General features: G+C 38.3%; 1 protein-coding gene across 1 annotated transcript in view; it reads left to right on the top strand.

Moving 5' to 3' along the window:
* Positions 1–3,615: 3,615 nt before the first annotated feature.
* Positions 3,616–25,595, top strand: part of OSBPL9 (oxysterol binding protein like 9) — a 188,978-nt gene continuing 166,998 nt past the window's right edge. Inside the window, exon 1 of the mRNA XM_061184231.1 lies at positions 3,616–3,780. Coding sequence (XP_061040214.1) covers positions 3,616–3,780 — 165 coding nt within the window. The remainder of the gene's footprint in view (positions 3,781–25,595) is intronic.

The raw sequence follows: 25,595 nt of genomic DNA, 5'->3' as shown, positions 1-25,595 counted from the left end.
TTGATATCAAAGCCAGACACAGACACTACATGAAAACAAACAAACAAAAAAACAAACAAAAAAACAATAGGCCAATATCCCTCTGAATATAGAAGCAAAAATTCTCAACAAGATACTAGCAGATCAAATTCAACCGCACATCAAAACAATCATACACAGCAATTAAGTGAGATTCATTCTTGGGGTGCAAGGATGGCTCAACAAGCAAATTAATAAACATGACACATCACATTAATAGAATGAAAAGTAAAAATTATATGATCATCACAATAACTGTAGAAAAAGCATTTGGCAAAATTCAACATCCATTCATGATTAAAACTCTCAACAAATTCGGTACGGAAGGAATATACTGCAATGTCATAAAGGCCATGTATGACAAACCCACAGCTAACATCATACTAAATGGTGAAAGCTTGAAAGCTTTTACTCAAAGATCAGGAACAAGACAAGGGTGTGCACTCTCACCACTCCTATTCAACATAGTACTGGAAGTCCTAGCCAGAGAAATCGGGCAAGAAAAAGAAATAAAAGGCATCCAAATCAGAAAGGAAGAAGTAAAATTTTCTCTATTTGCAGATGACATGATTTTATATACAGAAAATCCTAAAGACTCCACAAAAAAAAGTTAGATCTAATTGCCAAATTCAGTAAGGTTACAGGATACAATCAATATACAAAAATCAGTAATGTTTCCATACACTAACAATAAATTATCTGAAAAAAAAAACCGTAAAAATGACAATCCCATTTACAATAGCGTTACCAAACCAAGTTTGTTTGCCCGACATGCAGGAGGCCAAACTGAGACATGGAGCTTTGCAGTACAGAAAGGGAGTCAGCAAAGCGAGGAGTCAGGAGAACAAATTTCAGATCTGTCTCCCCAAGGGCGACAGGCCTGTGATATTTATGGGATAAAGAAGCAGGGTGGTTTTCAGTGTGGGGAAATGTGACTGGAGGTAGGGAAAAGGTGAGGTATTCAGCGTTCTGAGCAGGCCCAGTTTTAGGGTTAGTGGTCCCCACTAGTCTTAGCCAGTCTGAACTGGGCAGGAGCCGACTCCAAATTTCTGGAAAACAACTTAAGCTCCTGTTACTATAGTGATCCATATGCCAGAAGTGTTCTCTGTAGGGGTGGTTAAGAAGTACGGTGATATATTACCTAGGCTATGTGAAGCTTGGAGGGTATGCAGTTAGAGAAAGGAAAAAAAAATCAAACAAACTGAAAGCAGACTTAATCAGTAAAGGCAGGTTACAAAGAGAGGGGTTACTAACATGTTGTTTCCTTATCTGCTGTTCTGTGAGACACACTCAAGGATTTCTGTTTAGGCTCCAGCTTCTGTTAACCCTATGGGACACAGTTTTAACAGCAACAAAAACCAATAAAATACTTAGGAATAAATCTAACCAAGGAGGTGAAAGATTGGTACACTGCAAACTATAAAACATTAATGAAAGAAACTGAAGAAGGCACAGATAAATGGAAAGTTATTTTGTGTTCATGAACTGGAAGAATTAATATTGTTAAAATGTTCATACTACCCAAAGCCACTTATAGATTCAATGCAATCTCTCTCAAGATTCCAGTGGCATTTTTTACAGAAATAGAAAAAAGAATCCTGAAATTCATTTGGAACCACAAAAGAGTCTGAATAGCTAAAGCAATCCTGAGAAAAAATAACATAGCTGGAGGCATCCCACTTTCTGATTTCAAACTATATTACAAAGATATAGTAATCAAAACAGTATGACACTGGCATAAAAACAGATATATAGATCAGTGGAACAGAATCAAGAGCCCAGAAATAAACCCATGCATATATGGTCAACTAATATTTGACATGGGAGTCAAGAATACTCACTCAGTGGGGGAAAGGTAGTCTTTGCAATAAATGGTGCTGGAAAAATTCATATGAAGAAGAATAAAACTAGACCCTTATTTTAAACTACTCACAACAATTAACTCAAAATGGATTAAAGACTTAATTGTAAGACCTGAAACCATAAAACTCCTAGAAGAAAACAGGGGACAGCTTCTTGAAATAGGTCTGGGCAATGATTTCTTTGGATATGACACCTAAAGCACAAAACAGCAAAAGCAAAAATAAACAAGTGGGACTACATCAAACTAAAAGTTGGTCAAAAGATTAAAACTTCTGGTTATGAGATATATAAGTTCTGGGAATGTAGTGTAAAGCATGGTGACTATAGTTAACTATACTGTATTGTATATTTGAGAGTTGCTAAGAGAGTAGATCTTAAAAGTTCTCATCACAAGAAAAAAAATTATGGGGTGAGGTGATGGATGTTAACTAAACGTAGTATGATAATCATTTCACAATATACACATATATCAAATCATGTACATCTTAAACTTACACATTGTTATATGTCAATTATATCTCAATAAAACTGAGAAAAAAGATATCAAGCAGATCAAGCATAATAAATTTGATCTTACTTTAGATCTTCACCCAATTGATTAGCTAGCAAGTAGGTTCTCTGTTTAGCTCCCTCAGTGATATTCTTTTTCCTAGAGCTTCTGTTATCAGCAAAGAGGAGGGATTCACAGCACAGTACCTGAATATACAAAATACTTTTAAGTGCTAAAAATTAAAAATTAAAGACAAAGAAAACCTCTCCCTTGATCTCACAGCCACTTCTAGCTAATGCCCTGCTTCTTAGTTCCCTTTTTCTTACCCTTCACATCTCAATTTAAATGCCATTTCCTGAGGCACCACTCACAGCCACCTAATATAAAGTAGCTACCCATTGGCTTCCTATTACATCAGCTTACTTAAATTCTCTGCAAGGCATTCATTACTATTAGATATTTTTCTTGTTTACTTGTTTAGTGTCTGCTTTCCATCACAGAATTTAGGCTCTTAGCAAGGAACCTTTCTGTCTCCTTCAGCGTTGCATTCCCAGGACCTCAAACATTGTCTCAATATGTAGGACAATACTTCCATTGTCCTTATAGGCTCTACGTGATTTCCCCTTACTTTCTGACCTTATCTCCAACTACTTTCTCCTCGCTCGCTGCTCCACTAACAATGAACAATCTGCTGCTCCTTTGCCAGCCTCCCTCCTTCCCTTTCTTTAGGTCTTTGCTCAAAAGTTACTTTCTCATTCAGGCCTTCTCTGTTTGGGAACTTAAAATTGTAGCCCCTACTGTCTTTCCTTGCTTAATTTTTCTCCAAATCACCAAATTGCAACATATTGTATAATTTATTATTTATTTCCTGTTCGCATCATGAAGTCTCTGCTGAATCCCCAAAGCCTAAGAGTATCTAGCACAAATCAAAAAGTATTTATTAAATGAATGGGTTTGTGAAATGATTGCTTAAATGAATATCAGATGTGAAATCTTTTGGATGTGTAAGGTATCATCATGGGCAGTAAAATTATTTATGTTAATAAATAATCTTAACAGCAGTATTCATGCTTGAGTTCTTCACATCTCAGGTACGGAGTCCTACACACAACAGGCTCCCAAAAAAATCGTTTTTTGAGTTTGATAGCTGGGGGCATGGGTCAGCGAGTCCACCAGGGCGAGGAGCCGTCGGCCCCGCCCTGGCCCCGCCCCTGCCCGCGGCGGCCACGCCCACCGCATGCCGAATGCCTTATAGGCGATTGACGTCAGGCAGTTTGTTGTCATTGGCGGCTCGCAAGATGGCGTCCATCATGGAAGGGCCGCTGAGTAAATGGACTAACGTAATGAAGGGCTGGCAGTACCGTTGGTTCGTGCTGGACTACAATGCAGGGCTGCTCTCCTATTACACAGTAAGTCCTCGGAGGCAAAGCCCCGAGCGCCTCGGGGGTCGCGATCCCTGGGTGGAGGTGGGGACCGGGCGTTTTGGTAGCCGGGAAGAGGTTGCTAGCCTGGGGGTGCAGCCGTACGGGAGGGCTCCCTCCTGGGGGAGGGTTTTATGTCCCTGATAGCCAATGAGGGTGAAAGAGATGCTGGCTCAGCCAATAAGCAGGCACCGGCTGTGTGATTTATGGGCTGGGGGCGAGCCGTGTTTCTTAGGGTCGGGTGTTTGTTGGGGGGGTGGAGCGGGGTGCTGTTGTAGGTGGGTGGGTGGTTGTAGTCGTGGTTTGAGGGGTTCGGTCGCGCGGTCCGTGCGGTTTCCCCATGTTAATCATGGATTTGATACTGTCCCCCCAGGCCCTGTAGACGGCCGCGCCCCTTACCTTCCCTCCAGGGATTGAGGAGCGCTGCTTTCTTAGAGCAGTGGTCTGACGAGCTTGGCCGGGTCCTGAAGTGACTTGCTTTCGCAGGTCTGCCCAAGTTGAGTGTCTCTTTTCACAGGACTCCCGCCTCCATTCCGCGGGAGGCGAGCGTAACCGACGCCTTAACTTTTGAGAGCGGAGGATTTCCTACACAGGAGTCTCTTGTTAGCGAAGAGAGACTGGATAGTGCGATGTCTGCTGAAAGTTATATTCTGGGAAGGGCTGAGTTAAGGGCTTCAGTGTCGTTAAACACGAATCAGTGGCCGTGGGAAGGTTCATGAATTGCTATGAATCTTATGTTCTGACTATCCCTCCACCCCCGACGCATTAGAAATGGAAGGTGGGTGGAATTAGAGAAATTACTTCCAAAAGTACTGTCTCTGAATGGTGTCTAGTTAATAATAGCCAATGAGAGGGAAGAAGCCTCTTAAAAGAACAAAATAGAATGTCCTGAAGGCTTTGGAAAATAATAGAAGACAGAAGGAAAAAGAATTTTGATTATGGAAGGAGGGTTAATGTCAATGAGAGAAATGGGGACGCTAGTATTTTTTCGTTAATTTAAACAGTATTGAGCGCCTACTACATGTTAATTGTTATTGCTTTAGGCTAGGGGTGTGTGGGTGTGTGTGCACACGCGTGTGCACGTGAGCAAGAATCAACAGAGATCAATATATTCACCATTCCTTTTCTCTGGAGCTTATCTTCTAGTGTAGTGGTTCCCTTAATTCATTTTACTCAAGATAACTCTGCAGGGTAGGTATTCATTATCCCCATTTTACAGTTTTGGAATCTGAGGCTCCAGGCTTTTAAGCAGTTTGCTCAAGATCACAGAGCTAGCAGTAAGCAGTGTTATCAGGGTTCTAAATAACTGGCTTTTTTACTTTTTCCATTACACTTCAACTTTCACTACAGGAAGGAGAAAAATGCAATCTTTGAGTTACTAAAGACAAGCCTGCAGGAGTAACAAGTATAACTTTCAACATCAACTTCCTTTCTTTACATAATTTTTAAAGGGAAAAAGAAAGACCAAACCTGAATGAGGTTTAAATACATTGTTCAAGATTATCTCTAGGTAGCCATGAGAGAGAGGCAAATGAACATTGTATCCTGAAAACTCTGGAATTATGAAATCCCATAGTTCAGATAAATGAAGAGTAATATTGGGTTTCAGTAGAAGTGATAATCAGAAAATCCTTTTGAACCTTTCCAGCCTATTCAAGGTAGAGTAATTTCAGTGAGTGGCACTATGGAATGAAGTTACTCTACAAATCCCAACTTAGTGTGGGTCTGAATCTAGGGCCACACTGGAGAGGCCCCAAGCTGGGGTTCTTGGGAACTCCTAGCGCAGACAGAATCTTCTTTTTTTCCTGTTTTTCTTCCTTTGTCATATCCTTTTTCTGCCTCCTTGCCCTTTTAGTTTCCGAATATCTTGACAAATCTCTCCTTGACTTACTGGCTAAATACGGTTTTTTAAATTATACTTCTTCCCTGCCACCCTCCCCCCCATTACTTATCCTCCCTTCTGAGATGAGACTATAAAAACATCATCCCTGCCAGCAGAAGGAGGTATCATATTTCTCACTAATGGATATTTAGGAGTTTTTTTTTCTTGTTCTTTGGTGTTAAAGTATTTGCTTGCAGAGAAACCACAGAGAAATATTGTAAAATAAAATGATCTTGTGAAAATAAAATGATACTCAATCCCAAATTAGAGGAGGTCCAGTAAAGATGGGAAAAGGATAGGTATTCACTTAAAGAGAAGGTAGGAGACATTGAACGTTGGCAATGAATTCTGTACACTTCGACATTGTTTCAGTACATTAGGGTTTGGAAGGATGAAGGTACATCTTAATGATTTGCATGTGGCTGTTAACTTGGAGCTGCATCTTCTAGGAGGAGTATCTGAATTAGTTGCACAGCATTTTAAGCAGAGCAGTAAATAGCAAGTTACTCTATTCCTTGTTTCCAAAATCACTCGGGCTCTGGTCTGGCTCTGTGGTTGCAGGCCTATTCTAGGGTGGCCATGAAAACCCTGGACTAAACTAAATTGGCCTTGTTTTAGAGTTGGCCTGTACCAGGAACTGATATTGGGATAATCTCAGGGTTGGAAAGGATCATGGGAATTGCTGTGAACTAAAAAGATTCACCCAAACCTCACCTTAGCCTGGATCTTCTCTTCTGGACCTGGGCCCAGACCCAAATCTATCTTCTGGGAATGGATTGTCTTTTTACTTTACATTTCTTTTATTTTCATAATACGTAAATTTTCAGTTTTTGAAAAAGAGTTTAGTAAAGTATTCTGACCAATACAGGAACAGAGAAACTGATTACCTTCTTTAGAAAAGTAGAATTAGGCAATCTTTTCAGCTCAAGCTCAGTCTTTTAATTATTAGAAACAATTATTCATTCAGCAAGCATTTATCTGGGACTTTTTAATAGGCACTTTACTATATATGTTGGAGGTACAAGCACGAAGGAGAGAGTCCCTTCCATCCAGGAATTCACAATCTAGCAGAGCAGACAGCTAAACATAATTTCAAAACAGTATGGTAAATTCTACAATAGAAGTAAGAATAGACTGCTGTGGGCACGTTGCCTAAAAAAGGCTAGAGAGACATTTGAGCCGAGACTTAAAGGTAGAAGAGAAGAAGGGCATTTCAGGCAGTGGGAAATATGTACAAATTGGGAAACTTGAGAACATAAAATGCATTAAGATATTGAGAATTTCTGAGCAGCTTTAGTATAAAGGTGTGTAGGGAGATAACAGGAGATTGAGTCCAGAAGGTATTTGGAGCCATAGGTCAGGCCTGGAGATGAAGATCTGTTAGATTATAGCACAGAATTTGTTGAATTTTTATTAGGTGAGAGGCCCAGGGAGGGCTAAGGATATAAATTTGGGAACACTGTGTGGACAGCCAACCGTTTAGGTGAATCATGATCACAAAGGAAGACAAGAAAGGAAAGAAAATTGAGGGAGACATAGATACGTGATATAGATTATGTGAGATATAGATATGTGAGGAGTTGGAAGGTTAGAAAGTTAGTGGAGGTCATGCCTTTTGTAAATTTGTCAAATGTTTATTGACTATGTACTATGTGCCAGGCACTATGCTAAGAAGGGTTAAAATGGTAAATAAGATGGATATAGTCCATAGTCTCATGATACCTAGAGTCTACTGCCCTGTACATGAGGTAAGAGCTGTGATAAGGGAAGCATAGGATTTTGGGAGGTGCAGAGGTGGGTAACTTGACTCTGTCTTGGAGGGTCAGAAAAGGTTTCCTAGAAGAAGTAGGTTTGCTGTTACCTGAATGGTGAATAGAGATTAGCCATGTGAGCAGAGAGAGAAAACTGCTTGAGATAGAGGGAATAAATGTTTTTCGAGGAGACAAGAGTAAGGATCTTGTTAGTCCTGGAGTTTGGGCTGTGTGGTGGACAATGGTGAGGTGAGCTGGAGAGAGAAGCAGGGGCCAGATAATGAAAGGCTTTCTTGATCAACCATGCTAAGGAATTTGAACTTTACCCCCCAGGGCAGTGGAAAGTCATTTAAGTGTTGTAAGCACTTTTTGTTATAGAAAAAAAACTTTTATTATAGAAAATTTCTTTCAAACATACAGAAAAGAGGATAGTAAAATGAATTCCTGTCATCCAGCTTGTACAATTATCAACATATGGCCAACCTTGTCTTATTAATACTCCCAATAGCTCCTTCCTAGACCACTGGATTACTTTAAAGCAGATCCCAGAACTCATTATTTCATTTGTGAATATTTCAGTATGTATTACTAAATGTTAAGGTCTCTCTCTTAAAAAAAAAATGTTATCACAGGGGCTTCCCTGGTGGCGCAGTGGTTGAGAATCTGCCTGCCAATGCAGGGGACATGGGTTCGAGCCTTGGTCTGGGAAGATCCCACATGCCGCGGAGCAACTAAGCCCGTGCGCCACAGCTACTGAGCCTGCGCGTCTGGAGCCTGTGCTCCGCAACAAGAGAGGCCGCGACAGTGAGAGGCCCGCGCACCGCGATGGAGTGGCCCCCGCTCGCCGCAACTAGAGAAAGCCCTCGCACAGAAACGAAGACCCAACACAGTCAAAAATAAATAAATAAATTAATTAATTAAAAAAAAATGTTATCACAATACCATTATTACAACTAAATAATAATAATTATTTATTAATATTTTCAACTATCCAGTGTTTAATTTCCTTGATTTTTTTCTCAAACACCTCTCCCTCACCAGTTGGTTTATTTGAGTCAGGATTCCAAATAAGATCCACACATAAAACTGAGTATCTTTTACTCTATAGGTCCTCCTTCCTTCTTTTTTTCTTTGTCATTCATTTGCTTTTTTTTTAATTAAAAAAATTTGGGGGGCTGCATTGGGTCTTAATTGCTGCACACAGGCTTTCCCTAGTTGCGGCAAGCAGAGGCTACTCTTTGTGTGGTGCTCGGGCTTCTCATTGCGGTGGCTTCTCTTGTTACGGAGCCGGGCTCTAGGTATTCAGGCTTCAGTGGCAACACGCAGGCTCAGTAGCTGTGGCACTCGGGCCCAGTAGTTGCGGTGCGTGGGTTCTAGGGCGTGTGGGCTTCAGTAGTTGTGACGCGTGGGCTCAGTAGTTGTGGCTCGCGGGCTCTAGAGCTCAGGCTCAGTAGTTGTGGCGCACGGGCTTAGTTGCTCCACGGCATGTGGGATCTTCCCAGACCAGGGCTCGAACCCGTGTTCCCTGCATTAGCAGGCGGATTCTTAACCACTGTGCCATCAGGGAAGTCCTGCCATTCATTGGTTGAAGACAGCAAATTATTCTGTAGATTTTCTACATTCTGGATTTTGCTGATAATATTCTTGTGGTATGTTTAAACATGTTCCTTTGTCCTCCGTGTTTCCTATAAACTGATAATTAGAGCTAGAAACTTAACTTTTTTTTTTCCTTTGGGCAGGAATACTTTGTAGGTGGAACATATTACAGGTATCTCCCGCTTTTTGAGAATTTGCTTTACCCCGCTTCACTTTTAGGAAAGACCTATATTAGTACCTGTTTTTGCTAACCAGAAGAAATCCGAAGAGGATTTTTGCTTTTATGGAAAATAGGTGAAAAGCAAAAATAGCATTCAGAGTTTTTTTTTGCAGTGAGCTGTTATAGAGGCAGTGAGCACCCCAAGCAGCAAGAGTGGTGCCAATAAGCTCCTTCCCTGGGAACTACACAGCATCAAGCTGCCATAGCTTTGAACTGTGTCTGTGAGCATCTTTGCTTTATCTTGATTTATTTTGTGCATCTGTTAGAAAGATGTGTCCTAAGGTAATTGTGTCTTTGCTTTATGCCATTTCAGGAAGGTTTCATAGGAACACTCTACTTTCAGGTAGCAGGGGAAACCTGTACATCAAGTGGCACGTGATGTCTGGTTGTCTCTCTGTGATTTTTAAAATTGATCAATAGGTTCAAATAAAATTTGTATTCTTTAAAGAATACTATGGTTACAGAGAAATAATGAAGTCATATTGACAGGATTTCAGTGATTGATTGGATGTGAGTGAAAGGGGAGGAGGAGTCTGATGAAATCCAGGTTTTTAGACTTCCTTGGATAGATGATGATAGGAAGGATAAGAAGTATAGGTTGGGGTGAGAAAGGTGGTTGCTTTGGGGCATGTTGAAATTGATGTAAAGATATCGTGTAGTCTGGAACTTAGGAAAAAATCTGGGTTACAGTTAAATATTAGCTTTACACAAATGGAGAGTTGAGAGAGTGAGTGGGAATAATAGAGAGCTTTGAATAGAACACTGAGAAACACCATTGGATTAGATATCTATTGCTTTGTAACCAATTATCCACAATTTTAGCCACTTAAAACAACAAATATTTATTATTGCCTAGTTTCTGTGGCTCAGAACTTTGGGAGTGACTTAGCTAGGTGGTTCTGCCTCAAAGTCTCCCATGAAGTTGCAGTCAAGACATTGGCTAGGTTTGCAGTCACCTGAAAGGCTTGACTGGAGTTGGAGGATTTGCTTCCAAGATGACTCACAATCACGGCTGTTGGCAGAAAGCCTTAGTTCCTTGCTGGCTGTTGGAAGGTGGCCTCAGTTCCTCACCAGCCAACCTCTCCGTTAGGCTACATGAGTGTCATCATGATAGAGCATCTGGCTTCACTCAGAAGGAGTAATCCAAGTGAGAACCAGGAGGAAGCCAAAGTGCTTAGTATGACCTGGTCTGAGGACATCACTTCTGACTTATTCTGTTCATTAGAAACAAATCATTAAGTTCAGCTCATGCTCATGGGGATGGGAATTTTAGGCATGGGCAGGAGAATTAGCCTCTACCTTTTGAAAGGAGTGTCAAAGAATTTGTGGAGGGATTTTAAGCCATCACAATCATATTTAAGGGATTGGCAGAGAAAAGAGCCTGCACAGGAGAGTGAAAAGGGACAGCCAGAGATATCAGAGAAAAACCAGAAGAATGTGGCAGTCAAGGTGGGAATAGTGAGTTGGCTCGAATACTATTGAGAGAATTGAATAGATGAAATCTTAAAAATATCCACTGGATTGATCAATTTGAACATCACTGATGCCCTCAAAGAGAGAAGTTTCCATGGAGTCGTGGGTGTGGAAGCCAGATTAGTGTGGTTTGAAGAGTAAATAGGAGGTAAGAAGTGGAGAAAATGAGTGTAGATTACTCAAGATGTTTCATTGTGAAAGAGGCAGAGAAGAATATGGAATTGAGGGGAAGGGGTTTCTAAGGTAGGAGTATGCTTAAATGTTGTAGGGATGGGAAGCAGGGTCCATGTTAAAAATGAGAGTAGAGTCAAGATTTAAGGAATGTAGTAAAGATTTAGATCAATGGCCATGGGAACTGGAAAAAGGAATAACTAGGGACAGGTTGAAGATTAATCAGGTTGTGTAAGGAACTAGTTGAGATTATACAATATGATTTGTTTAGTCATTACCCATAAATATTTAACACTCTTTCTTGATTTGTATTGTTTTTATAACATTTTGGAGAGAATGTTAGAAATAGTGAGTTAGTAAGTTATCAGGGCCACTCAAGGTAGTCTTTGTAAAAGTAATCATTGGAGAAATAATATGTTCTTTGCTATTACATGCTGACTGAAAGAGACTCATAGTGACTTTGAATTTCAAAACCATTGGTAATCTAAACACATTTAAGTGTTATTTGGCAGTCCTTAGCAATATCTGGAAGGTGATTAAAAAAAATATGTCATCTAATTCTTGGATTTTAGGTTTTTGAAGAGCTTAAGTATATGTGTTTCTCTTGCAAAGATGTAAAGGAGGGAGTCTCAGATTCTCCTAGAAAGATATCAGCACCACTCACATCAAACAATTAAAAGTGAATTTATACTTTTCTAAATAAACTGTTTTTGAATATATCAAATATGATTTTTATTAAGCTTACATGGTATATAGGAATAGTCCAAGTCTTAATATAGTAGTTTTAGAATTGTAAAAGGAACAGAAGAAAAATTGTATCTAATCTAAATGTCCTGAAAAGAAAAGAAAGAAGCCTCTTAAGAGGGTAAGTAGTACCAGTGGGAAGAAGTATATGGAAATTTTATATCTTTTGCTTTCCTTGAATAATCTCGTCAGCCTTGATTTGTCCCTGTTCTAATACTCTTGAGCCTTGCTCATATAATTCTTTTGGGTGTTGAATCATTTACATCTGTTATAATTAACTAGTCGTATCTCTGGTACATTCTTTGTACAGTAAGCTTGTAAACTCTTTGATAGTAGTACTAAGCATTATAATTTTCAAGCCCTGTAATGTGGCACATCGTTCTCATAGTGAATGGAATGTCCAAGGCCCTGCAAACTAGGCTTAGAGATGAGATATAGAAGGTTGTTTTGGAGTTGTTGCTTATATACCCTTGTAAATTGTGCAGAATATACTGATAGCAAATATGTATGTTTCTGTGGCGTATGTAAAACCTTATTGAGCTTATATTTATAACAGTGACTTTTGTTTAATCATCCAGAGCCTGTAGAACTGTGTGGGATCTTTTGCTTAGTGTGTTATATCAGACAAGCAGTCAGTCCTTGCTTTTGTTGCAGGCAGTTTTGTTGATGGTAATAATTTGTAGAAGGATGGAAAGTAGTGTTGTTCTTAAAAAATGCCACTCTTATATGTGGCAATTGTCATAGGATTAGATTTTCAACTAGTTACATAATTCCAATCAAAGCTAGCTAGAACAATGTTGAAGTGATTTAGATTAAGGATTTATTTCCTTTTACTGCTTATAGAGAAAAACAAATGGCTAGCCCAGTCTTTTTCTTCTCATTTACTTTATTGTAAAGGATAATCTTCTTAGACTAGTTTAGACTTCCTTAAAAAAAAAAAGAATCTACTTTTTTGTTTGTTTGTTTGTTTGTTTATACTGCAGTTTCTTATTAGTCATCAATTTTATACACATCAGTGTATACATGTCAATCCCAATCGCGCAATTCAGCACACCACCATCCCCACCCCACCACGGTTTTCCCCCTTGGTGTCCATACATTTGTTCTCTACATCTGTGTCTCAACTTCTGCCCTGAAAACCGGTTCATCTGTACCATTTTTCTAGGTTCCACAAACATGCGTTAATATACGATATTTGGTTTTCTCTTTCTGACTTACTTCACTCTGTATGACAGTCTCTAGATCCATCCACGTCTCAACAAATGACTCAATTTCGTTCCTTTTTATGGCTGAGTAATATTCCATTATATATATATATACCACAACTTCTTTATCCATTTGTCTGTCGATGGGCATTTAGGTTGCTTCCATGACCTGGCTATTGTAAATAGTGCTGCATTGAACATTGGGGTGCATGTGTCTTTTTGAATTATGGTTTTCTCTGGGTATATGCCTAGTAGTGGGATTGCTGGATCATATGGTAATTCTATTTTTAGTTTTTTAAGGAACCTCCATACTGTTCTCCATAGTGGCTGTATCAATTTACATTGCCACCAACAGTGCAAGAGGGTTCCCTTCTCTCCACACCCTCTCCAGCATTTGTTGTTTGTAGATTTTCTGATGATGCCCATTCTAACTGGTGTAAGGTGATACCTCATTGTAGTTTTGATTTGTATTGCTCTAATAATTAGTGATGTTGAGCAGCTTTTCACGTGCTTCTTGGCCATCTGTATGTCTTCTTTGGAGAAATGTCTATTTAGGTCTTCTGCCCATTTTTGGATTGGATTGTTTGTTTCTTTAATATTGAGCTGCATGAGCTCTTTATATATTTTGGAGATTAATCCTTTGTCCGTTGATTCATTTGCATTGATTTTCTCCCATTCTGAGTGTTGTCTTTTCGTCTTGTTTATGGTTTCCTTTGCTGTGCAAAAGCTTTGAAGTTTCATTAGGTCCCATTTGTTTATTTTTGTTTTTATTTCCATTACCCTAGGAGGTGGATCAAAAAAGATCTTGCTGTGTTTTATGTCAAAGAGTGTTCTGCCGATGTTTTCCTCTAAGAGTTTTATAGTGTCCGGTCTTACATTTAGGTCTCGAATCCATTTTGAGTTTATTTTTGTGTATGGTGTTAGGGAGTGTTCTAATTTCATTCTTTTACATGTAGCTGTCCAGTTTTCCCAGCACCACTTATTGAAGAGACTGTCTTTTCTCCATTGTATATCCTTGCCTCCTTTTTCATAGATTAGTTGACCATAGGTGTGTGGGTTTATCTCTGGGCTTTCTATCCTGTTCCATTGATCTATGTTTCTGTTTTTGTACCAGTACCATATTGTCTTGATTACTGTAGCTTTGTAGTATAGTCTGAAATCAGGGAGTCTGATTCCTCCAGGTCCGTTTTTTTCCCTGAAGACTGCTTTGGCTAGTCAGGGTCTTTTGTGTCTCCATACAAATTTTAAGACTTTTTGTTCTAGTTCCGTAAAAAATGCCATTGGTAATTTGATAGAGATTGCATTGAATCTGTAGATTGCTTTGGGTAGTATAGTCATTTTCACAATATTGATTCTTCCAATTCAAGAACATGGTATATCTCTCCATCTGTTGGTATCATCTTTAATTTCTTTCATCAGTGTCTTATAGTTTTCTGCATACAGGTCTTTTGTCTCCCTAGGTAGGTTTATTCCTAGGTATTTTATTCTTTTTGTTGCAATGGTAAATGGGAGTGTTTCCTTAATTTCTCTCCCAGATTTTTCATCATTAGTGTATAGGAATGCAAGAGATTTCTGTGCATTAATTTTGTATCCTGCAACTTTACCAAATTCATTGATTAGCTCTAGTAGTTTTCTGGTGGCATTTTTAGTATTCTCTGTGTATAGTATCATGTCATCTGCGAACAGTGACAGTTTTACTTCTTCTTTTCCAATTCGTATTCCTTTTATTTCTTTTTCTTCTCTGATTGCCGTGGCTAGGACTTCCAAGACCATGTTGAATAATAGTGGTGAGAGTGGACATCCTTGTCTCGTTCCTGATCTTAGAGGAAATGCTTTCAGTTTTTCACCATTGAGGATGATGTTTGCTGTGGGTTTGTCGTATATGGCCTTTATTATGTAAAGGTAGATTGAGGTAGATTCCCTCTATGCCCACTTTCTGGAGAGTTTTTTTGCAAAAGTTAAGTTTACATGATACATGGAATCATATAAATGGAATCATATTCAAGGAAGGTATTTTGAGGTATTCATAATTAATTTTTTCCCATTCACATGACAAGGATTATTATGAAAGTTGATATTCTGATTCCCAGAGTTTTGTTCACATTAAGCCTTCATGCTAAGATTGTCCATTTATTTAATTTAATTTAATTTATTTTAGCATTACTCTTATGGCACAGATGGGCAAATAAAATATTGGATGAATATTTGGTTTGTCACTCTGGCAACTATCTCTACAGTCTCTCTCAATTCTCCTTTTTCTTCCATCACTCGTAGAAGATGCCATGCTTCCCAGAGACAATAGAGTCCATTTGGTGGAAACACTCTCAACTGCTCGTACTCCCACCTGTTTGTATACTTACTTTCCTGACTATCCGTCTCTGTCATGATGGAAGAGGTAATCCTTGGGTGTTCTGGATTCCATCTACTCACAAATTTTTTGAGGATCTCAGTCTATAGATTTCCTTCTTTTTCTGCTTTCCTCCCTCTCTCCTGTGTGTCTTCAACTTCTTCCTTTCTATGTACAGACTTTTGTTGTTTATTTTAAGAATATTTATTTTGCAATATAACAACTAAACATTGTAGTTGTAACAATTTCATATGGAAAATTTTAATAAATTTTTAGGTGGCCTGGTGCTTTTCATTTTTTTATAACAATTTTATTGAGATATTAATACATATACCATCTCTTTGAAAGATACAGTTCAATGAGTTTTTTATTTTTAGTTTATTCACAGAAGTATATAACCATATCCACAATCAATTTTAGAAAATTTTCATTACCTCTAAAAGAAACCCTATTTCTATTAACAGTCACTTCCAGTATTTCACCCCTAGCCCTAGGCAACCACTAATCTACTTTCAGTCTCTGTAGATTTGCCTCTTTTGGACATTTCATATAAATAGAATCATATTATTAAAGTATTCTTTAAATAATTCTAATATGGCTTCTTTCATTTAACATGGTGTTTTCAAGGTCCAGCCATATTGTAGCATATATCAGTGCTTTTTATTGCTGAATGTTCTGTTATATGTATATTCCACATTTTATTTATTCATTCATCAGCTGATGAACATTTCAGTTGTTTCCACATTTTGGGTATTATGGCTAATGGTACTGTGAACGCTTGTGTACATAAGTTTTGGTGTGGACATATGTTTTTATTTTTCTTGGATATATATCTAGGAGTGGAATTGCTGGGTCATACGGTAACTCTGTTTAACTTTTTGAGGAACTGCCAGACTGTTTTCCAAAGCAGCTACACCTTTTTACATTCCCACTAGGGGTATAAGTGTTCCAGTTTCTCTGCATCCTTGCCAACAATTTGTTATTGTCTGTCATTTTGATTATAGCCATCCTAGTGGGTGTGAAGTAGTATCTTACTATATTTTGATTTGTGTTTCCCTGGTGACTATTGATGTTGAGCATCTTTTTGTGTGCTTAATGGCTGTTTGTAAATCTTATTAAGAGAAATATCTATTTGGTCCTTTGCCCATTTTTAAATTGGGTTGTCTTTGTTGTTGTAAGAATTTTTTATATATTCTAGATACAAGTCCCTTATGAGATACATGATTTTCAAATATCTTCTCCCTTTCTGTGGGTTGTCTTTTTACTTTCTTGATAGTGTCCTTTGAAGCACAAAAATTTTTAATTTGATATCTAATTTATCTTTTTTTGCTTGTGCTTTTGGTGGTATATCTGGAAAACCATTGCTTAATCTAAGGTCACAAAATTTTATTCCCAAGTTTTCTTCTAAGAGTTTTATAGTTTTAGCTCTTACATTTAGATCTTTGATCCATTTTGAATTAATTTTTGTATATGGTGTGAGCTAAGGGTCACATTATTTTTTAAAAACTTTATATTCTTTATTATTTTTATTATTCTTTTGCATGTGGGTAACCAGTTATTCTAGCACCATATATTGAAAACACTATTTTTTCTCCATTGAATTGTCTTGACACTTTTATTGAAAATCAGTTAACCATAAACCATGTGAAGATTTATTTCTGGACTCTCAGTTCTATTCCATTGATCTTTATGTCTATTCTTATGCCAGTGTCACACTATTTCAATTACTGTAGTAAGTAAGTTTGTAGTTTGTAGTAAGTTTTGAAATTGGGAAGTGTAAGGCCTTTAGCTTTGTTCTTTTTCAAGATTGTTTTGGCTATTCTGGGTTCCTTGAATTTCTATATGAATTTTAGGATCTACTGACATTTTCATTAACAAATTAACATGGACTGTATTTCTCCCAAGTTGAAAAATATCTCTGCTAATTCTGTGTCTCCCTGGAAATACCATCTTAACCTGTCTTCTTCAGGATAGGTGAACCTATTGAAAGAGTCTTCTACATTGTCTGTCTTTATTCATCCATCTTGCATTTACCTTACAGCAATCTTTTAACCTCCAGATTTCACTGAAAATCCTAGCAAAGTTCTCCAATGATAGCTTTGTTGCTAAACCCAATGGGTGCTTTTTACCCTTAGTTTTAATAGTGCTGTCTCTGCAGAATTTGACATTACTCTTTATTTTAAAGCTTTAAAAAATAGTTTTATTGTTCTTGAAGAGATGACAACATAATCTTAATTTTTAAAAATTGAAACAATAGTGAAAACTATATTAAGTAGAAGGAAGAAAGGTTCTACCGGAAATCCTACTGTCTGTGTTTTGGAGAATAGCTTTCCTAGCAACTCTGTGCTGATATACACATTTATGTATATTTTGTACAAATGGAATCATTTTATACATGATATTCTACAACCTAAGGGCATTTAATTAAAAGTTTTCTATATAATTCGTTGTACCATTTTGTATTGCATTTCTTCAAGTAGCAAAATGAACAAAGGATATCATTTTTCCTTCATCCTTACATAACGAGAACTCAGTCATCTGGCTTTGGGAGATTAAGATTCCCATGCTGTTTGTGATGCTGGGAGAGAATGTACAATAATTTGTATCATGTCCCACCCAGTCTGCTAGGTTAAGGCAGTTACAAAGACCCACCAACAAACAAAAGACACCACTTCTTAATGAGGGAGTGGCAAAGTTCTAGAAGAGCTTGTGGGATGAGAAATACTATTATAGGCCATTTTTGGAAAATATAGTGTGTCACAAGCCTCTACTATATTAATCATTGTCATAGGTATTTTCTAATATTGTCAAATACATTGCCTCATTAAGCCTCATAACTTCTCCCATTTTTTCTTGCTACCACTATCGCATATAAACCACCATAATGTCTCACTTGGTCTATTGCAAAAACCTCATAACTGTTCTCTTTGTTTCCTTTTTGTGCTCTAAAATCCATATCCATTTTCTATCAACAGCCCAAGTGATCTTTAAAAAAAAATGAAAAAAAAAAAAACATCATGTTTTTCCCCCTGCTGAAAATTCTCTAATATTAGACTATAGGAAAAAAAATCCAAACTCTTTACTATGACTTATGGCTTTGTGATCTTTCTCCACTTACCTTTCTACAGTAAACCTTTTGCTCACCACTCTCTATCCACTCTAGCTTTTTTTGTGTGTTCCTAGAACACCTCAAACTTGTTCCTGCCTCAGGCCTTTGCATATATTTTCTGGCTTCCTGGACTGATATTACCCCACGGCTGTACCATGGCTCATTCCTTCTTGGTGTACAGGTCTTCATTTAGGCGTCACTGCTCAGAGAAGTCTTTGCTTAACAACCATATAAAGTAGACCTCACTGTCAGTCACTAGCACAATGGTCTTGTTTTATTTTTTCATAACATTTCTTATTAGCTGCTAAAATTATTTTGTTTTTTTGTTTGTTTGTTTGTTTATGTCTATTTCCCTCTGGAATGTAAGCATTCCCTCTGGAATGTAAGTCTCTGTTCCATGAGAACAGCAGAGACTTATGTTCATCATTTTGTTTTTAGTATCTAGAGCAGTGCCTGGCACTTAGTGAGTATTCAGTAAATATTTATGGAATGAACAATAGTGTGAAATAGTTATTACTTCCTTTACACATGAAGAAATTGAGATGTAAGAAATCACACAGTAGTTTCTCTGTACGTGATTAAGTCTTCTGACTCCAGATAGAATGTTCTTTCTGTCTGCGGATACCGAATTGTGCTAGCATTGATATTTTAAAATGACAATAAACCCAAGTTATCACTAGTCTGCTTACAGGTGATAACTAATTTACATCATTATCACAATGAAATAAACTTTCTGCGGAGGCTGTTCTAAAGTGCAAACTGCATTGATTAATCATTAAAAAGTACTGAATCCTTTTACATCTAAGTTGTAAGATAGGGACTTAAATCATCCCCTTTGAAATGCCAAGGATAAACAAAAGACTCTTCTTCCATTCCAGTTCACCGAAAGCCTACTAGAGAAGGGGAGGAGGAGCAGATACTAAGTCTTAGAATTTGTTGAGTGATGATTTTTTTAATTCACAAAATGTGAGCACAGAAAGGTAGTGGCAAATTCTTGAAGATAATTCTACTTTGAAATTTTAGTCACCCAGAAGAGGATGAAGTGTAAATTTCAGATAGGTGATGATATCCTTTGTGACCAACCCACCATTCTGTGCTTGCATGTTAACTCTCCTGCCTTCGTTTTTTTTTTTTTTTTTTTGGAAACCCATACATTCTGAAGTAAAATTAGACCTGATAAAGAATGAGTGTTTTTATTCTTTCTAAAATTTTTTTAATTTTAATTTTTTGATTGAATTATAGTTGATTTACAGTATTGTGTTAATTTCTGCTGTACAGCAAAGTGACTCAGATATACATATATATACATTCTTTTTTACATTCTTTTCCATTATGGTTTATCACAGGATATTGAATATAGTTCCCTGTGCTATACAGTAGGACCTTGTTGTTTATGTATTCTATATATAATAGTTTGCAGCTGCTAACCCCAAATTCCTAATCCATCCCTTCCCCACCCCTTCTCCCCTTTGGCAACCACAAGTCTGTTCAGGATGAGTGTTTTTAAATTGCCTTTTTAAAAGGTGGTTTTTTTCCCCTTGATTATAAAAGTAAAATATGTCTATTGCGGATCATTGACTTCTCAAGTCCTTGAAAGTTTCTTAAGCCCTTTGGCATAGTTCTTGAATTCTTGACCTACTTCCTTATTCTTGCTCATAATCCTGCTTTCCCTTAAGCACCAACATCTAAGAGAAATTCTTTAAGAAAATAATTTCTTAGGCAATGTTTGAATTTATAACAACTTTCCCCATATCTTTTGATATTCATATGCTGTATTTTGAGTGCTTTTCCTAGCTAACCTGGGAACCATTTTTAACAGTTTCTTTGCAAAAATTTGTTCTGGGTTCTAAACTCCAAATTTGAACAAGGAGCTTTTGGAGCATAGCCTCATTCTAATTTGGGATCTGTAGGATGAGTTTTAGAATTAGGACTAAGACTTCAAAAATCCATGGTTCTGGCTATTGTTCTTGCAATACAAGAACAACACGAAAAATTTGCATTTCATCAAAAAAATCTACAAACAATAAATGCTGGAGAGGGTGTGGAGAAAAGGGAACCCTCTTGCACTGTTGGTGGCAATGTAAATTGATACAGCCACTATGGAGAACAGTATGGAAGTTCCTTTAAAAACTAACAATAGAACTACCATACGACCCAGCAATCCCATTACTGGCATATACCCTGAGAAAACCATAATTCAAAAAGAGACATGTACTGCAATGTTCATTGCAGTACTATTTACAATAACCAGGACATGGAAGCAACCTAAGTGTCCATTAACAGATGAAAGGATAAAGAAGATGTGGCACATATATACAATGGAATATTACTCAGCCATAAAAAGAAACGAAATTGAGTTATTTGTAGTGAGGTGGATGGACCTAGAGTCTGTCATACAGAGTGAAGTAAGTCAGAAAGAGAAAAACATATGCCGTATGCTAACACATATATATGGAATCTTAAAAAAAAAAAAAATGGTTCTGAAGAACCTAGGGGCAGGACAGGAATAAAGACGCAGATGTAGAGAATGAACTTGAGGACACGGTGAGGGGGAAGGGTAAGCTGGGAGGAAGTGAGAGCGTGGCATGGACGTATATACACTACCAAATGTAAAATAGATAACTAGTGGAAAGCAGCTGCATAGCACAGGGAGATCAGCTCGGTGCTTTGTGACCACCTAGAGGGGTGGGATAGGGAGGATGGGAGGGAGACGCAAGAGGGAGGGGATATGGGGATATATGTATACGTATAGCTGATTCACTTTGTTATACAGCAGAAACTAACACAACAATGTAAAGCAATTGTACTCCAATAAAGATGTTAAAAAAAAATTTTGCATTGTACAAATTTTCCCATCTTCGTAGTGCTTTTCTTGCTGTTCATCTTTTCATTATCTTATTATCTTGGGCCCTGACTTAGTCTTTTCCAAATAAGGAGAAACATTCTTGGCAATTTTTAATAGAAAAGTGAAGTTGAATGATAATAATGGATTATCACTGCACAGTTTGGTGGGAGAAGTACTAATATACAGCATAAACCACCTGGAGTTTAACACACCCCCATCATTTCTTTCAATCATTTTTTTGTGAAATAACATTAATCACTATTTAGTATTTTGGGCAGTATTTGAAAAACTAAACAAACATAGGAAATATACATTGAGGTCCAATATATATTAACATACCTTAAGTAATCTGTAGCACTTAGGCTACTAGTTAGTATTTAATATTTAACTTTTTCTTAGAAAGGATGCGCAATGCCTGTCATCATAGCTGTGCTTAATTAAACCCTGTGAAAGTGGTTCTCTTTCTACTGGCCTGAAATTCTGACTTGAAGATAAAATTGTCCTTTTTAAGAAATAGTGAGAGACCTGGGACTTTACAATGTAAGATGTCACTAGATCAAAATACAGGTCTACAGTCCTTTACCCACAATTCTGAAATCCCTCCGTCTCTGAATTCCAGAAGTTTTTTTTCTAAATTTATTATATTCTCATTTGGAAGTAAAGCCTGTCTTGAGCTGTGTGGCTATTTATAATCTCTACCATACTTAGTGTAAATATATGTTGTACTACCTAAATAGTAGTATGCTTAATTGTGAAATTAATTAAATGCTTAATACTTCAGACTCCACTGCAGGTGTGACACAGTTTATGTACTATATGTATATTACTTTTCAAAAATTGTGAATTTCAAAACACATTTGATCTGAAAGTCTCAGATAAGAGATGTGGACCTGTATCTGTTATCTAATGACGTAAGGGTTTACATGCCAGCAATAGTTCAGAAGGCAGGGGTACCACCCTCTGAAGTACTGCTGCGAGGCGTTGTAGGGTGGCAGTTATACTGTTGAGTTCAGAAGGATCACTGATTTGACACTCAGCCTTTGTGGCTCAGAAAGAAAGAAAGAAAGAAAGAAAGAAAGTTTTCTTTCTTTGAAAGAAAACTTAAATTAACCAGATCTATAGTAACTGTGGTAGAATGCATGGCCTTATAGAGTCAGACCTGGATTGGAATCCTCTCTATCGCACTTATTATATGTGAGTCCATGGGCAGGTTACATAAGCCTTTCTGAGCCTTTATTTTCTCAATTACAAAATGGATGTAATAAAAGAACCTATATCATAAGATTGATGTGAGAATTAATTAATATTATATTTAAAGCACTAGCACAGTGTCTGGCATATAAGTGCTCAGCAAATATTAACAAAAAGCTAAAGTTTATGACACTGTTTGACATATAATAATATTCACTAAATGTACGTTGTGGTAACTATTACATAAGCTAATTTTCAAATTTGTTAATTCATAACAAGATATATAACTGTTAAGGAGACTGCATATTTAGGCTATCTCATTAGTGCCTTAGTACATATAGTCTCTGAAAGCAAGCTATGTGGGATGCCAAATTTATAAGCAGAAGCAGACTAAAGGGAGTTATATATTATATTATAGCTATTTAATCAGACATTGATATCAAGATGCAGTATCTCTGTGTTAGAGACATACCTATTACAAGAACCAAACAGGTCTAACCTCTTGGTCAGCAACACTTCTATTCTGGCTTTCTGGTTCTGGTTCTGGCCTTCCTACTGTAGTTCTATTACTTTTAATACTTTCTGATACTTAGTATAATTAGTCATAATTAGTATAATTACCTCTAGGCTGTTCCAGCTCTTAAAGATGATCTTGTATATATCTCTGTTCTGATACATGTCTGGTTTCTTTGAAGGAAGGCAGCCATCTTCCAGGATCTTGGAGAGACCCCAAATATCACTGTCCCCTTGTATACTGATTCAGTATATTTTCCTAAGGCTCTATCTGTAGTATACTGCTGCTCAAATGAGGCCCTCTGTAATGGGGAGGGGGAGATGAGGAAGTTATCTATGGCAACTTGAGGGATGAATGATAGGGAAAATTCCTCCATTATTGTGGGTCTGTGAATCCTCAGTGTTTCTGGTGGTGTAGCTTTCCAGTAGCATGATGACATTTTGGGCTATTGAGTGCTCACAAGGCATTAACTAGTGAAGGCTCTCTGGTACATTAAATACTATCAAGGTGGCTTAAGGAGTCTGTGCTCTCCCAAATAGAAAGGAGACTACAGGAATGGGTGTTATTGCTGTCATCAATACCTTGGGGTTAGCATTAGGATTAGCGTAAGGATTATTAGAAATAATTTTTGATTGCATGTCTTGTTGTAACAGAAGCCACTGCCCTTGGCATTAATAAGATATAAGAAACCAACAAACCCAACCACCAAATTCAACAATCTTTGTTAATTCTGGAGCCCCTTAGGAGTAGAACATATCACCCCCTATCTCTCTGCTTCACGGGGGTTTCTGTTTTCTTATCTAGCTGAAAAGATTTTAGCATCTGTTTTGTGAGTGATCCTTTCTTAAGGTGCTGGACCTTGTGGCTGGTGACATGTTTGTGCCAAGTTGCTAAAAAATACATTTGTTAGTAAGTTTGAGAACATTGGTAGCACAGCACCTGGTAGGAAGATTGCTGGAGTTGGGGTTATGTTGGCCCTACCTTTCTCTCATCAGTACCAGTATTCATCAAAAAACAAACAGACAGCAACAACAGCAGGAAAATAAAAAACAAAACAAAAAACCCCAAACAAAAACCCCTGCTATTCAGTGAATAGCATTGGCTTAGGCAGGTTTGCCTCAGATCAAGGTGTATCTGGAGATCACTTGCAGCTAGGACTCTCTGCCTCTCCTCTCTCCTCCTCTCAGCGTGTATGCTTTAATCCTTCATGTAGAGGGCACAAGACCTGTGGCAACTGTACCTCACAGCTTCAAGAACAGATAGGAAAGAGCTCTTCCCTATCAGCTCAGGCCCAGTAGAAAAACTCCCTGTGAAAGGTTCTATCCTTCCTTGTCCCTGGGGTTGTGGGTCCTGTGATCGACCAGCTTGGTCAGATAACCACTCCTCAGCACTCACTGTGCCTGGGGGACTTAGTCACACCAGCTTCCCTTTGGCCCCACGTTGGAGCTGAGTGGGGAGAAAATGAGGGCGAGGGCTCTGTGTCACTGTGGAAGAGGAGGAGGATTTGAGGCTAGCAGAGTGCAGGTATGGTCTGGGAGAATGCTTTGCAGGGCAGCCATTCCAAATTGTACCTGCTGGGTCAAACTCTGCTACATTTTACATGTGTAATTTAACTGGGTAATTTACTTGATCTCCCTGATGTCACTTTCATTTATAATATGTGCATAACTTTTACCATGCAAGGTCTTGTGAGGCTTACTGTGTATAAAGTGCATATCACATAGAGCAGGGGGTCCCCAACCCCCAGGTCACGGACTGGTACCCGACCGTGGCCTGTTAGGAACCAGGCTGCACAGCAGGAGGTGAGCGGCGGGTGAGTGAGTGAAGCTTCATCTGTATTTACAGCTGCTCCCCATCACTCACATTACCACCTGAGCTCCGCCTCCTGTCAGATCAGTGGTGGCATTAGATTCTCATAGGAGCGCGAAACCTACTGTGAACTGCACATGCGAGAGATCTAGGTTGAGCGCTCCTTATGAGAATCTAATGCCTGATGATCTGAGGTGGAGCTGAGGCGGTGATGCTAGCACTGGGGAGCGGCTGCAAATACAGATTATCATTAGCAGAGAGGTTTGACTGCACAGAGACCATAATAGATTAGTTGCTTGCAGACTCATATGAAAACACTATCAGTGAGTGGCAAGTGAAAACAAGCTCAGGGCTTCCACTGATTCTGCATTATGGTGAGTTGTATAATTATTTCATTATATATTACAGTGTAATAATAATAGAAATAGGGACTTCCCTGGTGGTGCAGTGGTTAAGAATCCACCTGCCAATGCAGGAGACACAGGTTCGATCCCTGGTCCGGGAAGATCCCACATGCTGTGGAGCAACTAAGCCCATGCGCCACAGCTACTGAGCCTGCGCTCTAGAGCCCGCAAGCCACAACTACTGAAGCCCGTGCACCTAGAACCCATGCTCCGCAACAGGAGAAGCCACCACAGTGAGAAGCCCATGTACCACAACGAAGAGTAGCCCCCGCTCACCGCAACTAGAGGAAGCCCAGGCACAGCAATGAAGACCCAACGCAGCCAAATAAATAAATAAATAGATAGGTAGATAGATAAATTTATAAATTTATTTAAAAATAAAGTGCACAATAAATGTAATGTGCTTGAATCATCCCGAAACCATCCCCCACCACCCCCGATCCGTGGAAAAATTGTCTTCCATGAAACCGGTGCCTGGTGCCAAAAAGGTTGCGGACCACTGACATAGAGGGTATCAATGAGTGAGAATCTGCTGCTGCTGC

The sequence above is a fragment of the Eubalaena glacialis genome, chromosome 3 (assembly GCF_028564815.1).
Source record: "Eubalaena glacialis isolate mEubGla1 chromosome 3, mEubGla1.1.hap2.+ XY, whole genome shotgun sequence".
NCBI classification, from domain to species: domain Eukaryota; kingdom Metazoa; phylum Chordata; class Mammalia; order Artiodactyla; family Balaenidae; genus Eubalaena; species Eubalaena glacialis.
The sequence above is the reverse complement of the archived record's forward strand: the minus strand, read 5'-3'. Positions and strand labels throughout refer to the sequence as shown.